Source organism: Ruditapes philippinarum, unplaced genomic scaffold (genome assembly GCF_026571515.1).
Source record: "Ruditapes philippinarum isolate M1 unplaced genomic scaffold, ASM2657151v2 ctg318_1_1_1_1, whole genome shotgun sequence".
NCBI lineage: Eukaryota > Metazoa > Mollusca > Bivalvia > Venerida > Veneridae > Ruditapes > Ruditapes philippinarum.
Genome location: NW_026861802.1, coordinates 369,302 through 387,352, shown reverse-complemented (window position 1 = coordinate 387,352; position 18,051 = coordinate 369,302). Strand labels below are relative to the sequence as shown.

General features: G+C 32.9%; 2 protein-coding genes across 2 annotated transcripts; both read left to right on the top strand.

Moving 5' to 3' along the window:
* Window positions 1–2,535: 2,535 nt before the first annotated feature.
* Window positions 2,536–6,008, top strand: LOC132716857 (uncharacterized). Its single transcript, XM_060700187.1, has 4 exons — window positions 2,536–2,540; window positions 3,925–4,006; window positions 4,467–4,612; window positions 5,676–6,008. The coding sequence occupies exons 1-4, from the start codon at window positions 2,536–2,538 to the stop codon at window positions 5,860–5,862; spliced, it is 420 nt and encodes a 139-aa protein (XP_060556170.1). The 3' UTR covers window positions 5,863–6,008.
* Window positions 6,009–6,073: 65 nt separating this feature from the next.
* Window positions 6,074–9,734, top strand: LOC132716872 (uncharacterized). Its single transcript, XM_060700206.1, has 2 exons — window positions 6,074–6,248; window positions 6,822–9,734. The coding sequence occupies exons 1-2, from the start codon at window positions 6,077–6,079 to the stop codon at window positions 8,342–8,344; spliced, it is 1,695 nt and encodes a 564-aa protein (XP_060556189.1). The 5' UTR covers window positions 6,074–6,076; the 3' UTR covers window positions 8,345–9,734.
* Window positions 9,735–18,051: the final 8,317 nt, after the last annotated feature.

Sequence of the window (18,051 nt, the reverse complement as noted above, 5' to 3'; positions counted from 1 at the left end):
AACAATAAATATGTACACGGATTTATATGTAATATAAATCCGTGATATGTACAATAATTGAGAAAAAGGTACATTTTTTTATGGTATTAAAATGACATTATCAACTTTGAAACATTTTATTTAATTATTCAATTTGTTATCCGTGTTTAGTATAGATGCCGAGGAATTATTCAAAAATACAAATTAGATTTTATGAATTATTCATTTGTTTGATAATTTAAAAAATGATAAAGAAGAATACAAAGAATACAAATGTACATGGTTTAAGAATAAACAATATTATATATATTGAAAGATTAACCATAATTTACTGACTTTTTCCAGTTAAGTTTTGTCTTGTAATCGTCGGTCAATATGACAATTGAATTCTTAAAATTTATTTTACAATTTTAATAAAAAAGAGTAATAAAAACTCAGTATTAAAATAGCACATAAAACACAAAAAAGAATAAAAGAAAACAATATTCATAAAATTTGTATTTTTTTTAATTAAAATTAATAGATATTACAATTATTGTATAATAAACAATTATGCTCAACATGATCAACATGGTAATATAACCAGTGTCATATTTTTACTAACTTAAAGTGTGAACAGATACCTTAAGCTAATAGCGATAACATGTACATAATAAGGGACAAATGTGTGGTACGTGTTGATCATGCGTTACACATATGGATTATAAATGATTGCATACATGTATATCCGTTGCTATTAATAACCACGATCATATAAAGAAATAATCTAATCTCTAGCATGCCAATCAAAGTTCATAATGAACAATGTCTTTCGTCCGCTCATTCATAAGTGGTATACATTTCTGGTAGTTTATAAGAATATCTTGTCATCATATGTGTACTAGTTCATCTTCACTTGCTGCATTTCTTGCTTGGACGCCCTTTGATGCTTTGCATCAATGCTTTTCTTGTGTATTTATGGAGTGAATTCCCCCATGATATATGATATATGATACTGAATGCATAAATAATTGTTTTTCTATTTTATTTCCCCCCCCCCTTTTTTTTTTATTGCTGATCTCTACCGGAACCATATATTGCTTAATTTGTGTTATTTGCATACATCCTCATGTTGTATTTGTAATACCTTGAGTGAAAATAAAGTTTTCTGTCTGTCTGTCTGTCTGTCTATCTGACATCGTTCAGCGTGCACGGGGTTCACGTGCAAAAAGTTAAATTTTACTCTTACCTGCATTCTACTGACAATACGCGGTCAATACAAAACCATGCATAGTGTATCAGCCATTACTCCTTTCAATTTATGAGTTACTCAAGCCGTAAATTTTATTTTATGTCCTTTATTATGTAAATGTATTGATTATAAATAAATATTGTTTAAACTAATTTATGAGTTACATCGCACAAACGATCAATAACTAACATGACCCGAGGAAATTTCTATATATATCAATTGATAATTACTTCACATATCAATTGATAATTACCTCACACGTTCAATTCATAATGAGAGTGGGACAGTCTTTTCATATATACATTGTAAGTTAGATTCATATTTTACCCTCGACATTTCCCAATATCAACAATTGGTAATTAACCTTTTTATCGTGTCATTACATTGATATATGTTGATAAAGTGCGTGATTGACAAAAGCTTTATCGGTCACCCAGCCCCCAATATTTATCCGACACCTCGTTAATACATTTTAGGTCTCTTTTACATTTGACTAAAAACATTACTGCAGACGGCTTGTATTTGAGAGGTTCTTGACATATTTTTGTTTCATTTAAAATTTAAAGAAACGCATATTAAATTGCAAACATGATAAATAGAATGCCAAACATTTCTTAGTTTTTTTCATGCCACTTCTTTTGTCTTAAAGAATACAACCATCGTAACCATTATACCCATTGTCATTTATACTTTTCATGACTGATATTATTGAAAATTTAGATTTTAATGTATTAGCTAGACTATTAAAATTGAGTTTTAATTCATCTAGTGTTATAGCTATAGAGAAGAGACCGAATAAAAATCTCGAAAATTTCTGGTACACTCAGTAGATTATGTTCAGTGTTGTTGATATTACTGATGACTGTAATTAATTGATATAAATTTCAAAATTTCAGTATATTTTTGCATATTAATAAAGAATATATAAATGTGTACCGAACGCGTTTAAGTGTAATTAATGTACACCATTGGTTTCATTTATAAATATACCTTGCAATATTCATTGATTAAATGCTCCGAAATAACGTATGCAAAATAAAAGCAGTTTAACATCGTCCGATTATCATTTTAAGATAGTTCTTGTTGATAATCAGCGAGGTGTTCAGGGTCAGTAGCGTTACTTGGATTAAGCGGCGTTCAATATATATATTCGGCCTTTTCCGTCAACCTTCGGATAAGGACTAATCGGAACGATTGTCTATTCTGGTTCCCTGTCCTAGTATGTGTACGCAGGGGACCAGTCTACTTTATTCTCGATTGAAAATGCCGAGAGGATTTCCAACTTATATTTTTATATATTTACAGGTCAATGTATTGCGCTATAAATGAGGTAGGTGTTTATAATCTTAATTCTGATATTTTCTTAGAGCTTTCATTCAATCAGTTGGTTACATATTAGTATATAATGTAAAGCATAACATAACTCTTAACTTATACATATGTATATATATAATGTAGTATATTTTAAAGGGGGTCATTATTTACATTTTTTTTTTGGTTTTTGACACAGGTTTTATTATCAATCTGGTCATATTTTTTCATCCCAGGTCCGATACTCGTGCCTGTGTGATAAACACGTAACCAGAGTCTTGTATTTTAGCTCAGCCTAGAGCTGTGACATAACGTGATTAAAACAATAAAAAGCGTGATAATTTAAATAAGTGTTATTGATTTTAATCTTATTTGTTTTACTTTATTCAAGGTGAATATGTATATAATACCTTATATTATACTTGCGTTGTTATTTGTTTACTTTTTACGTGTATCTATTTAAAGATGATACCGCATTGTCAGCCATGTTGTGCAAAGTGAAAGCAGGTCAATTTTCATATAAATTAAATACAAAACTCACAATGTTTAATGATAAACAATCTGCAATTACAATTCCAAGCCTATATGTATTAATGGCAAAGTCTATGAAGGACTAGCTAGTATACATAATAACAATAATAATATTTTCCTTGAATATTTTCACGTAACAATCTAAATGTCAATCTATAATACTGAACATTCAAAAAAGTTTTTTTTTAATTCAATCGAATCTTTTCGGCCTTTTTCCTTCAGTCTTCGATAAGGACCTCAAACACAATAGTTAGAATACATAGAACGGACACAGTAGTTCGGCCTAACTTACGCTAAGAAACGAAATTTGTAAACAAATAGTAAGTAAATGATGGGAATTGTTGACTATTAAAGTTGTTTTCTATATATCGTCTTAAATCAACATAAATTAAGTAAATTTATAGATTTAAAAGTAAACATTCCATTATTTATACACTTACTATTCTGGTTGAATAAACCGAACGTACAAAATGTATATATGCATGTTGACCAGTAATTCAAACTTGATTTTAATTATACATAAGTGGGAGTTTTTAAATTGATTATGTCAGACATACTTTAATTTTTCTATCATAATTTTATTGAAATAGACTTTACTTTACTTAAGATATCAAATATAAACATTCGTTATACATAATACATAGATTACACCCTCTGTTTTTGTTTACATCTAGAACCACTTGGTAGAAGATATAAGATAAATCTGTATTAAGTCCGAGAGTAGTTATTTGTTCTAATTGAAATTGATCTTGTATTTGTTATTCACTTTGGCGTTGCAATGACCAGTTTCTTGAAATGATATAAGTAAAACCAATAAGTAGGCAATGAAACAAACCTAAATAGGGATTAAATCAATTTTGTTTGTTTTGTAGACATTCTCATAAACGTGAAGATCGACCAAAGAGTCCGTACACGACCGACAATAAATATAATGAAAAAGACTCTAGGCATGCGGTTAATTCGTACATGTCTTACTCTTCATAGAGTAAAATGCTACATGGACAATCAATTTAAATGTCTCTTAAGAAATTATATATTTCTTTCAAACAGTGAGAACAAAAAGAACCCTAGGCTAGCGTTTGCTTTTGAAGAAAAAACAACAACAAGGACAAAGACATTAAGGACTTTTATTAAATTAGATAGATTGTGGGTCTCGTGTATATTTAGGGGAAGTCTGTACTTTCGGTTGGATAAGAGAAAATACATTTATAAAAAAGAGAAAAGAAACAGAAAACATACGCGAATTGACATTATATTTATTTGAACTGCGTAGTTGCAACTACATTATCTGTGAGCAGGTCAAAAGGAAATTGCACTTGAATACTTGTTTTTGCATATTTACTGTAATTGAATGTTTTCCCGTTTCATAAGTATCACTGGCTATGATTAAATTAATAAAAGAATTTTATACCAGGACTTTATAAATACTAGAACTTTATGTAAGTTTGCACTTTTCATACGAAAGTGGTTAATCACCTTTGGCATAACGTTCTTTGAATTTCAACCAGAAAGGCTCAGGAACAGAAATGAAAATTCGTATTTATCTGTGAATCGGAATAGGTCTGTCTAATCTTTGTTAAAGATACTATTGGTTAAAAGTACGATATGTATATTGACATGCCCAATCAAGTGCTTATAGTAAAACGTATTGATAAGTAAAGTATTAAACGTATCATTCATTATTCTTTTATTGATGTTGTTAAACTTCTAATAGACCTCATATAAAATGATTCTTCTCATAAGCAAGTAGAGGAAACATCAATGAACTGCGTATGTTATTCTAAAACAGTTCTCTCTTATGTTTTGCTCAGATAAATTTAGTGACCCCATTTTAATTTCAAACTCTACTTTTGATATATTGACTTTAGCCTATTTTACATTAAATGATTGTATCTTTAAGAAGAGATTTACTGCAGCCAGCAATATTTGTGTAACGTTGTCATTCTTAACATTCTCGAATAGAAGTTTTTTCTGATTTTGTACGTGACATGTAGTCACAAAACCTTTGAATGAATACGAATACGTGAACGAGTCAATACCTTATCATTTAACCCTACAAATTATTTTCTCGGACAAACTTAGAGGTATCTGGGCGTAAAACATAAATATCTTTCAATTATTGCTTCTCATAAACCAAATTGTAACCAAAATAAAGGCAAAATTGATATACATGTAATTAAGTTTCGAACAATTGTGCAGTCAAAATTAAGTATAGAAGCTCACTTTTTCTTCATATTGCACTTTCTTGCTTTTACATCTAATGGGAAATCATCATTTACAACAATAAGACATATTTTGCCATTGACACCTTCTTGTTAATTTACCGTATTTGTCCCTTCTCAGCGGAGCTTTTGTTGAGTAAGTATGTATGTAAATTGGCATAACTTACTGCCTCTTATTTTCTTTAAAGTAGTGTCGTTATCAACTTGTATGAACGATTAACAAGATATTCTCGCAAAGAAACTAAACAATAAAACACATACAAAGATAACACTGCCTTTTATGTCAAATAGTTTAAGCTGCATGATTTCTGACTGATCATAAAGAGAAAAATAAATATTTTTAATTCACGCATACTTGTTCATCATGTGTAAAATCCTGTTTTGATTTCTTAATATTTTAGTGAATCTGAATTAGAGTCGTCTACAAGTTCATCCAGCTCTGGTTCGTCTTTACGACCTTGGATGGCGGCATACGATGATGGCGATGATGATGAAGACGACGAGGAGGAAAACGAAATAGATGCTATGGCTCTAGCCTTAACACCAACTCAGATAGAGCCCCATCAGCAAAGTATTAAGCCTAATTGATAAGTTTTTTAGATTGATGTGTAGACTTTTAATTAACTGGACGCTTTTAAGATTATTACCACTGTTGTTGGCAAGGATTTGTTCATATAAATTCATTTGCAAGGCAAACACCTTATGTGAACTTGTAAAGTCGTAATGTAAGGACCAGTAAATTCATTTGTGAATGTGTAAACGTTCTTGAAATACTTTTTAAAGCTGTTAACACTATACATACATGTTCTGCATTATGCAAGGATCATCATATATATTGAGGTTAATTTCAATTTTGTTTTTAGGAAGTGTAAGGTCGATTATAGAACAGGCAAATCAGTGCACGGTGTACGAGGGATCTCATGTAGTAAATTCTTACAATCAAATTAACCCAGATGTTCATAATCAGTTTATCAGTAAGTTTTACTTTTAAAACGTTTTTTTCTTACATATCATTGTTGAGTTTTTCAGTTGTAATAAAATCTAGAATGTACAGGCGTTACTTAAGCATAAGTCATGTTTGTTAAAGAGAGATGAATCGAGAACATTATATGACCCCCCCCCCCCATATACTTAAAAGCAGTTTTAAAAAAAATCAGCGAGGCTTTAATAGTTTTATCCTAAATAATTCCAATAGCAGTCACTCAGGACAGACTCCTTTGAATAATAGTATCATGTATGAAAAATAACAAGCCCAACAATCGATACTTAGATCGAACTACATGGTTCCCAGAAAAGGTTCTAAAAGAAGTTTACAAGTCCACTAACTATGTGTCAAGAGGATAACATCTTTAATTTTTAAGCCAAATCATTGAAAATGCGTAGTTCTCGCTTTAACCAGAACAGTGTAGCTTACCTTAAGTTTTGTTTTGATTAAGATGAAGTTTTTAACTCTTTCTCAAATACCGAAAGGATTATAATTAAGCCTTTGAATCTAATTTAAGTGATATTGCTTATATTGTTGATTGCATTTGATGAATTTTATTTAGGGCAAGGAAAAGATTTTCTTAAAACAAAAGTACAACAACTTAAACCAGTCTATGTAGAAACAAGAGCTGCAAAAGAATGCATTGAGATCTTAGAATGTGAAAATTCTTTGGTGATAATCGCAAATCCTGGGGAAGGAAAGACAGTGACAGGAATAATGACAATGAATAAACTAGCGAGTGAAGGCTACCAACCCATTATTTTAACTTCTCCAAAAGACTGGAACAGCAAGGTTGTACTTGCTGAAAAATCAGAAAAGCTGGTTCTATTTATAGATGATATGTTTGGAACAGTTGGCGTTGATGAAAATAAAGTGAATGAATGGATAGCAATGTCTGAGGTGATAAGTTCCCTTCTTAAGAAAAGGAATGGATCTTTGAAAATGGTTTGCACAACACGAAGGAAAATATACACAGAAACAAAACACAGATTAAGGAGATTCAAATGGTTCAAAAAGTTCCGAATGGTTGACATGTCAGATGATACTTTTATGCTAAGTGAGAGTGAGAAGACAGAAATTCTCCAAAAATATTTCAAATTTTACAAGATTCCAGACAAAAAACAATGTCTTGTTGCTGCTAAATCAAGTCCTCCTCATGGTTTTCCGCACTGTGTTGAGCTGTATTGTACAGAGCCGCATTGCTTACGAATGGGCATTTCATTCTTCACATGTCCGTTATCTGCAGTGGAAAGAGAAATACAAATACTATACGAAACTGAGTCAACTCAGTACTACGCACTACTCCTTATCCACCTCTCACCAGGACAAATGATAACTGTTGATATTATGTCAGGATCGAAGGACTTTGACAAAATCTTGCTGAACAAAACCCGTCAGTTGGCAAAACTTCCAACGAAGGACGGTATGGATATTATTCGTGCTATTGAAAAAATGACGGGCATTTTTTTAAGAGAGGAGGATGACGGCTCTGTTGGATTTAGTCATGACACGGTTAGTGAAATGGTTGGTGTTATAGCAACAAGAAATAGCCCAATACCAGCTGTAAACCTCTTAAGTATGCAATTCTTATCCGAGAAAACAAAGTATATCTCGTATAAGGAGGATGACAAAAATGAAGTTGCAGTGTTACCCAAAAAATGCACTCTTGCGCTGGTGACAAGAATAACGGTATGTCTACTTGGTGGTGAAGCTTTTAGTGCATGTAAAAATCATGCATGGGACAATTTTGACTTTGTGCATACATGGTTAGATTATGTCAGCAAGAAGGAATCGGACAAGGTAGAAGGGAATAATCTCCTAGACGATGTGATGACAACTTCATTGGAAGTCTATCAGGTCATGCAAAGGAACTCTCGGCCAACAGAAGTACATGTAGGGCTGATGTTTCTTTTGTATCTTAACAAAAAAGAGATGGCTAGAGAAGAAATACTAAAGTTTTTCAGTAAACAGGTTTTGGAAGAAAATGAAAGGCTGTCCAAATTTAAAAAGGAGCACAGATGTCCGTCAGGCAGGAAACTTAAACATCCGTATTTTCAAGAAAGGCATACAGGCACTATAAATTAGGTTGTTTTAAATGCTGATTTACATTGGTCAAAGGTCAGTTTTGTAATTTAAAGAATTGAAGCTGCCTTAGATTATGTAGATTGATATTAGGTGCTATTTTTAAGTTTCAGCATACAAAACCATTTTAGACTTTCCTATTGCATTTATATATTGCAGTACATTTAATGAGGTACATGAATGCACTGTGAACAATTAAGTTGTTTTAATTGTCATATTGAAAACAGACTAAGTTATGATATAGCTGTTGATTTGTAAGTATTAATCATTATAAACAGTGAGCTTAAATTTTAGTTTTAGTGGATTGTATACAACCTCATATGCATTGTATATATTTCCTTGTGATAAATAGCAGTCTTAATCATGATATCACAATTAATCATCAGTTGTAAATATTGAAAATAACTGAAACATTGGATAAGAAATAAAAATAAAACTTCCTGTTTATGAAAATATAAGTATAAATTATACGAAATTGGACTGATGTAAGCAAATTATAATTTTAAGAAATGATGTAATTTTTTTATATGTACATTGCACGGAAAGTTACTTATACACGAATCAGCTATCTGGAATGAAACAATATTTGTTTTTATTTTTTTTATTGGTGTACTATCTCCACGTTTTACAAAACATTTAGTATATCTGGGACTGAAGTGGCATGTTACCTAATAACATATTCCATTATTTATATTTTAATGGTGCTTTTAAATTTGTTCACCACGATAATGATGTATTATATATGTATTAATTCGTATTTTAAAAAAGGAAGTTTCGACTGAATAGGGCCGGAATGAATAGGACCCGAGGCGGGTCCAAGTAAACTGTCAATTAAAAGGGCTTCTTAAAGCTGCACGCCTCCAGATGAGCCAAAATATTTCAAAAAATCAATATTGAGAAAAATGTACTTACGTTTTAAGAAAAGTAAGACATTCAAGATTTGAGTTTAATTTTACGTGTTATGTGTGGTTAAGATTGATTTTGCGGCATTTTATCATCATATTGCTACTGCGTTACTAACGCAGTAAGGGCTGTTTTTGCATATGTTTACCACTATTTGGTAATTTTCTTGGATTGTAAGTGCCGATTGCAATATGTTTATTTGTTCACCTCACAATATTTTACTTTTAAATACATTTCTAAAACTTTTATGAAAATTGACATGAATCTGGAGGCATGCTGCTTTAAGTAGTATCTTTTTGTATGAAAATTATATTAGTTTACATAGTCTATACGATATAGATCTAAATATAATTTATTAGATCTTTCATTTTATTTTTTGCTACTGCTTTTGCTTTGTTTATTATTATTAGTACTTTTTTGTTTTGTTTGTTTTTTTTTTGTTGCCGTTGTAAATTGCTATCTAGATTACAGTAGTAAATAGATGGACGCACAAAAAATATGAATGGTATCTCTCGTTATTGCATACATTTGTCCAAAAAGAGCAAAGTTGTCTCTTATTTAGGCGGTGTACGTGCTCCTGTAAATAACACTAAATATCTTTGTTTGTAAAAATATAAACATGCAGAAGAAAAAATGCGCAATTTAATTTTAACCACGCTATCGTAATCAAGACTAACGAACATATTAATAGCACTTTTTGACGTGGACTTAACAACCAAACATTCGATAGTTTCATTAACTTATTTAACAGTATTTTGAATTTAATCAAATATTTAGAAATGATTATTTTTAAATGGAAACCCCAAGGTAATTCTAAAGTTTGAATACGAATTTTTACGTGTAAAGGAACACAATTAGTAGCTCGTGTATTTGCACGGGGAAAGAAATGTAACAAGTGTTAACCTTTTTTTTAAAATCAATAATTGTCTGGAACATGGCAAATGCGGGATTTCTTCCCAAGGTTATAAAACATTTTTTCTGAGTTCTTTTTCAAATCTCAGGAATTTCATTGGTCAGTGTACATTCTGTTGCAGTTTCTGACCAATCAAATAACTGAAATCTGAGTTTGAGTCTAGAGAATTTCTTTATTGCCTCAAACCCAGGTGTGCAAACAAACTTACCGTTACAGTGTCACTGTTCACTAGCCTGTCGTTTACAAAAGAGTAGTCATCTAGTAAATGAAGATAAGATTCATTATATCATGTGGAAATATACCGTTAACTTCAGCCATGTGTGTTGATATTCGGGTGACCTAAAGGTGAAGTGTCTGGAACGGGAGTTGATATTTAACCCTTTAAGGGTCCGTTTCCAGGGAACGTAAAGTTTGTGAATTTATGCTTGAATTGTAGCCACAGCAGCTTTTCCAAGCTTTTTTCATCTCGAAAAATAATGCTATTGCCTCTAACTTTTATTTAATTTACAGCAACCCAGATTAAAAACAAATACGTTCCAAGATGTTACGTTAGAATCAATTGATTAAGCGAGACTTACCTTTGGAAAAGAGAAGGCGAAGGTTGATCATAATTTTATCTGACACAAACTCCCGTAGGGCTCACACATATTACGGACGTAGCTAGCAGCGACTTGGGTTTATTTATCCTTTAAAGACATAATGTCATAATATTGATAAGAAATTGAAAAGTACGGGATGGCTGTGGGTGGGTGTGTGAGCCCTAAGGGAGTTTTGTCTCGGATAGAATTATGATCAACCTACGCCTTCCCTTTTCCAAAGGTAAGTCTTGCTTAATCAATCAATTTTATCCAACACATAAACCACCTTATGGACCCCACAGATTATTCAGAGTATATTTCCTGTCATATATTGTGAACAAAACATAATATAACGCCTTTTCTGGAATATTTTGTTAGTCGGTAGTAATATCTTTATGACAATCCAAAATATAAAAACATGTTTGAATGTAATAAGTCTATTGGTTAATCCGAACAGTAGCTCGTTCTGAAATGCATTTGCCTCCCTGTTTACCAATGGCTTATTATAAAATTTTGCTAATTGATACATTACTCCATCCTGCATATTTTATATAATATCTGTCAATATCATTCCTTTTCGAAATGCACAGGAAGACGAAGCAGCTCTAATTTTGAATACCTGCTCTAAGCATTGTAAGTTTTATCCACCGTGACAGAGTTTATTTATAGACGGATTTATAATGTGGAATCGTAGATATCAATAATCTCTCACTATTTCTCAACGTTTTTGTATGTCCTATGTATTGTCTGACAGTTTAAACGATGCATAATTTTTTTATTTTTGTACATTTAAAGTTTCATTGGTTCAATATGTACACCTTGCCGTGTTTGTTTAATAACATGCGAAAACGTTGATAACAACACAGTTTTCAGTGGAGAAAATATCACTCAACTTTATTACATGTAGAGTTTCAATTAATCAGAACCAAAACTTCGTTTTTTTTAAGAAAATTCACTATATGTATTTTGCGAGACGTACAGTTTTTTCATGTCGAAGGTCGTCAAGATATCCCTGTAGCTATGGACCATTGGCTTTTATACAGAAGTATTCTATGTGAAAGGTTCAAACTCGCTGGCGTACTTAAGAACAATGTACACCTACTGTGTTCTAGTTTGGAAATTAATTGTGTATTTTTAAATTTTGAAATTAATTCTGTGTTTTAACGAGTATGACTTTTCACATTTATTAATTTAATAATTCATTCTGAAGTTGTGAGTTGTGACATTTTATATACAAAAATAAAACTACTTCGTTTATGATTTACGTTAACTCTGAAGCAGGAATAATTGCTTATCTAGAGCAATCATAAGCGAACGTGGCCTGAATCTTCACATACAGTCAAACGGTTCTTTGTTTCCTTACAGCCTATAGAGTATTGTTTTTTCGATATGTTTACAAAAATATAATAAGACAACATTATACCTTTGTTGACACATAAACTTGCTCGGGAGTAGCGATAGAGCAATTGACCATGTACCTACAAAAGAGATACCTCTGTTCCTAGTAAAATTCACTTAAGAAGTGGGAAGAAACTGATAGGGTCAGCCCGTACGTCTCCCTATTCATACGTTCTTACGTCACTCTCTTCAGTTTCCGAAAAGATGTGGTAAGGAGGTTAGTCATAACTAGTGGATAAACACTATTGAGTTTTAGGTTAGTAGTTCGAAGACCAAGGTTGACGTGGTAATGGCAAATGAGATGTTGTCCAACCAATAACAAGATGACGTTTGCCCTTATGTCCACAAGAAAAATAATAGAGGTTAGTCATGACTGATAGATGATCCCTGTTAAACTTGAAAAATAATAAAGCTAAGTTTAGGGACATTGTCTTTGACCAGTAGAGGCATTTAACTGAATTTGAAGTCATATGATCAAAGGTCAAGGTCACATCAACACTATTTAAATTATTTATCTTATCAACAACTTGAGAGAAAAATAAGCCATGATAGTTTATGAAAATTTGTAATGACATTGCCCATGGCCTTTAAAATCACTGTCGATCCACCTAATGCATTACCTCCACTTTGAAGAGTATTCAAATAGGCTAGAACTACTGTCAAGTGCATTGTAACTGAGGGGCGTGGGTTCAAGCCCCAGAAGTGGCAACTATTTTTTCTTTCTTTTTTTTTCTTTGAACATTATTTGTGTCTCTCATATCACTCTTGAGAAGAAAAAGGTGTTTCATTTTAATTATGAAATTATTATTGGTATTTATTGGCAAAATTGTTCCAATTTTTTTAACAAATATGGTACCTGATATTTTCAAAGTCTTATCAAATAAAAACTAGACGGTAAAAGTATTTTATATTTTACAAGCGCAACCAATATACTTTTAGAAAATCTATGCAAACTTTGAAAACAGCCCCTGATTTGAGTAAATTTTAGGGATATTTTGAATAAGGCTCTCCAAGTAGAAAAAATATCAAACAAGTACTTACAATGGGCGGGGTAGGGTAACATTTATATACATATTTCAAACATTTTGAGTAGAAACAATAATTTTGCTGGGTCATTTGTTAGCTGAATGCTATTATTTGTTTCTCAAAAATGTTCTATAGGAAACATTTTTTCATAATGATTATAAAATAGAATATTTAGAGTTTCTCATTTCTGAAAAAGAGCCTTTCTTATAGCCAAGTTTTACTTAAGAAAAATCTCCATAACTCGTAAACCATACGGTAAACTTTGTTTAAATTTTGCATTCTTGTCTTTTAAGGTATATAACTGACCTATGTTGTCAATTTTATAGTTCCTTATAGTGCCCATTAGGGGGCTCATACCTTAAGGTCATAAGGTAAAGGCCACAGTGACTCAAGACATACTTGTCTCATCAAGGACAAGTGTTTCCTTAGTCATAAGTTTGTAAAATGTATTTTTTAATAATATTGAATATTCCATTGTCTGTGTGACAGCGACGAAAAGGGGCAAAGGTGTCAAAGGGACTTATCTCTTGTTATATACCAGGCACTGAATATTTTATGTTCATAAAATCACATGTTGATATAGAACAAGAAAAATTAAGTGAATATAAGAAAATTAATATTAACATCTAAGATATGATATTATAATTATACCGACCAAAATAAGTATTTTAGGTTCCACATTATTAAGACAAGAATGACATTTCTATTTATAATTGTCTCCCCGATATTGAAGGGTCAGGATGAGATGCTCCATTTTCTCTTGTAAACAATGGTCATATATATATATAAATATGTCGAGTACATCGAATGTGCTATGTATTTTTACCATTGTGTGCTTCTAGCTTCAATTTAATCGTCCATGGACTGCTAGTGGCGTGGGTTCAAACTCCGCCAAGGACAATAGAATCTTTACACTCATTGCTTAGTACTGGTTGGTTCCAGGCAAATTCGAGTGTTTCAATAAGCTTATAGTTTTCGACATAATCAAACTTAAATAATTCGCATGAACTTATAAATTAACTAACTACATTTCGCTAGTTTTCTTTCGATTGACCTCTTACTGTTTCTATAAATAAAAATATTTTTATTGTGAACTTATTGATTGATCATCTATAATTTGGTCATATGGTCCACTAAAAGTTTTGATCGGGTTAGAATTTTTTTTAATGACTTGTTCTAATTAGTTGTCATTATTGGAGTAGCGAATATGTAAGAAGCACGATATGAAGTGATGTTAATTGTATTTCAGTAACATTTCTTGTAACGACATTGTTAGAATATTGCACGACAGTGAAGTAAAAAAAAGAAAGATAACCATTTCACAGTATGTTCGAATATTGTCGCATGTTACTCTCCCTGCGTTTTCTGAATGATCACAATTATTATAAATATTTCAAATAATATTCTGTGCATTTTTTTAATCGTTACATTTTCGTAATTTACAAATTTGCGATGAACGTGATATTGATGAGGAAAATAAAGATGAATTCGTTCATGCCAAAAACTGGTCCGTTTTTTTGTCTGCATAGATGTCTAACTGGTACCTGGTCGTCAATAATAGGTCGAATGTAATGCAGCTTTAAAACATAATACATTATAATGTATTTCAAAACATTTAAGCTTAACAATCATGAAATAAATGGCATGGCACGCTAAATCAATTAATATTTACATATACATCTATTAATATCTTAATAGACTACGTTGACCGATACAAATACCTCGGCTTGATGTTAAATGAAACAATGGACTACTCACAAATAGCTAAGTATGTAGCCGACGCTGCCACTCGATCGCTTGGATTACTAATAAGCAAATTCAAAGTGATGGGAGGAATGCCATATAATGTGTTCACCAAACTTTATGACAGTATGGTGTGGCCCGTAATTAGTTATGGTGCCGCGGTATGGGGCACCAGAGAGTTCTCTTCAATTAACGCTGTACATCACCGGGCATGCAGATTTTACCTAGGAGTGGGCAAGTACACGTCTAATGCAGCGGTGACGGGAGATATGGGCTGGATACCACCACAGATACGTCAATGGAAGTCAGTTATTGGCCACTGGTTCCGGCTAAATGCTATGGACAAAAGTAGACTTAACAACCATATTTTCCAGTGGTCATTTAGTTCAAGAGCCCGTATGAAAAACTGGTGTTTTAGTCTTGAAAAACTTGTAACGCGCGCAGGGCTAAATACATTAAAAACCAATGATATCTATCCAGTTGCAACAAGAAAACAAATTAATAACGAAATACAATCGTTTTTGTTTAATGAATTTAAAGCTAACTGGCAAAGATGTATAAACTCAGATACGGGAGTTAGTGGCAAAAATAGAGGTAATAAATTAAGACACTACAGAACATTTAAGAGTGAATATAAAACAGAAACATATATTAAAAGTGAAATTTTATCAAGAAGTCACAGAAGTGCTTTGGCGAAATTTAGAACTGGGGTAGCCCCTCTCAAAATAGAGACTGGTCGCTATAATAGCTTACCAATTGATCAAAGACTATGTTTTCACTGCAACACATGTATTGAAGATGAGATTCATGTATTAATCCATTGTTCTTTATATGACACAATTAGACAAGAGTTATATAGAAAAGTCACTGATCAGAATCAAGATTTTCCATTGTATAGTGAGTCAGAACAGTTTGTCTATCTATTGTCAAATGCCGATATTGTTAAATATACGGCCAGAGCCTGCTTTAATATTTTACAAGAAAGACGTAAAAAGTTGTACAATTGCATGTGATATTTGCTTAATATTTTAAAAATGAGTTTATAAAGTTTTAATATGTATATATCTATTTTCACGGTTTGACATGTTAAATAAGTATTTTATTAATAATGTCTTAATTTAATGTTTATACGAGTCGTTTAAGGTTTGTTTTAATTTCCAAGAATGAGAATATGTTTATTTTATATGGTAATGTGATATGCAATATTATCTCTTAGTCTCTCATAACTCTTTTAGAGTGGTTTTGTACATTACTTGCATTTTATCTATTTTATTGTATTTAATATGTTATATATGTACAAAAGTGAGACTTAAATAAATTATCTGTCTGTCTGTCTGTCTGTATATAAATATCAAAATATACTTTGTGAATATACATTTCATTCTTAAGCTACAGTCTCACTTACATCCCGGCAGAGCCCCGGTAGACGTCCGGGGTGATCCGGGAACGACCGGGGTACGACCGGGAACAACCGGGGTACATCCGTAACTCTGCCGGTAACGTCCTGGATGATCCGGGATGATCCGGGAACATCCGGCATTCGACCCCGGATGGAATAAAATATTTAATATCACCGGGGTGGTCCGGGATGATCCGGGAAGGTATAGCTTTGCCGGCTTCATCCTTAGCTCTGCCGGGAACGACCGGGGTTATACCGGGAAAGCACCGTAGCTCTGCCGGCACAAACCGGGGATGATCCGGGGTATGATATAGCCGGTAGAGCTACGGTAGAGCTACGGTAGAGCCCCGGTATATGCCGGCAGAGCCCCGGTAACTACAGGCAGAGCCTCGGAGGATAAAGGTAGAGCTACGGTTGATCCCGGTAGAGCCCCGGCAAAGCCCGGATCATTACTTAAGAATAACGACAATTTGCGATGATTGCACTTGTTTGTATTAAAAGCCTTCCCATTTCCCTTCTATCCAGTATGGGATAAGGATTTTTCAGAAAATCATCATGAATTACTATTCTGAAACAATAGATATCATATTAAATAAAAATTATGTATCAATGTTATCATTTTCGGGCGTTTTCAATCCACCGGGGTTCTACCGGGGCTCTGCCTGGATCGTCCTGGGCTCTGCCGGGGCTCTGCCTGGATCGACCTGGGCTCTGCCTGGGTCAACCGGGGCTCTTCCGGCGTCATCCGGGAACGACCGGGGAAGCACCGGCATGAACCGTAGCTTCACCTGGGCTCTGCCTGGATGATCCGGAGCGCATCCTGGGTGGTTAGTAGGGAACTACCGTAGTGCTGCCGGGGTAAGTGTGACCGCAACAATAATTTCATCCCGGATCGTCCCGGATCATCCTGGTAACTTACCGGGATGGTCCTGGGCTCTGCCGGGAGTAAGTGAGACCAAGGCTTTAAAGATTGAACGTTAACAACGGCAATTAAGTCTAGGCCAGTAAAAAGAACGTAAAGTCGGAAGACGCATTCTTTACGACCAAACTAAATGTTAAAATGACTTTATCCTATTATTTCATTGTCAAGTTCAGCTGAATTCACTTCTGATTATTACTATGGTATTGACCAAAAGCTGATATTGGAAAATGTTTTGGATAAAGTTTATATATGCCTGAAAAAAAAAGACTGTCCCACTATCATTATAAATTAAACGATCCAGGTAAAGTCTGATAGATATTTACCGAAATTTCTTTGGGCAATGTGAATTATTTTTCTTTCGTGCGAAGTAAATCATAAAATTCAAAGGAATTCTGGCAAAATGTCAACTTAATTTGACTTTCACCTGTTTACTCACTATATACCCTTAGTTTGACATAAAGTAACTATAATACCTAAATATCAGTTTAAGATTCAAAGCAATTTACTTCAACTCTTATCATGCTAAATACCTTAAATAACATGCCTTTCAATCGGAAATCAAAATCAAAGCCTTTCATCTTTTTTAGAGAAGTTTCAAAATATATACTGACCGAATAGCAAACAGTGCTGGCCATGATCAGATGGTACAGATGTGCCAGCTGATCTTGATCTACACTGGTCACATGGGTAGTTTCAGTGGCCACCAACAGGCTATCGATTACGCCTGTCGAGTATACTTTTCTACTCTTTGTATTTGATAGATTATATCTAAAAAATCCAAAAGCACTGTTTCTAATAAGAAATAACTTAAGAGAATAAGTAACAACA

What these genes read in the sequence shown, in the direction of transcription:
- LOC132716857 (XM_060700187.1), top strand. An exon ending in AAAAAGACTCTAGGCATGCG is followed by an intron (nt 4,007 to 4,466) that starts GTTAATTCGTAC and finishes ATTTTATACCAG; the next exon opens with GACTTTATAAATACTAGAAC. An exon ending in TTATCTGTGAATCGGAATAG is followed by an intron (nt 4,613 to 5,675) that starts GTCTGTCTAATC and finishes TTAATATTTTAG; the next exon opens with TGAATCTGAATTAGAGTCGT.
- LOC132716872 (XM_060700206.1), top strand. Translation starts at nt 6,077, where the DNA reads ATGTTCTGCATTATGCAAGGATCATCATATATATTGAGGTTAATTTCA. An exon ending in TGTTCATAATCAGTTTATCA is followed by an intron (nt 6,249 to 6,821) that starts GTAAGTTTTACT and finishes AATTTTATTTAG; the next exon opens with GGCAAGGAAAAGATTTTCTT.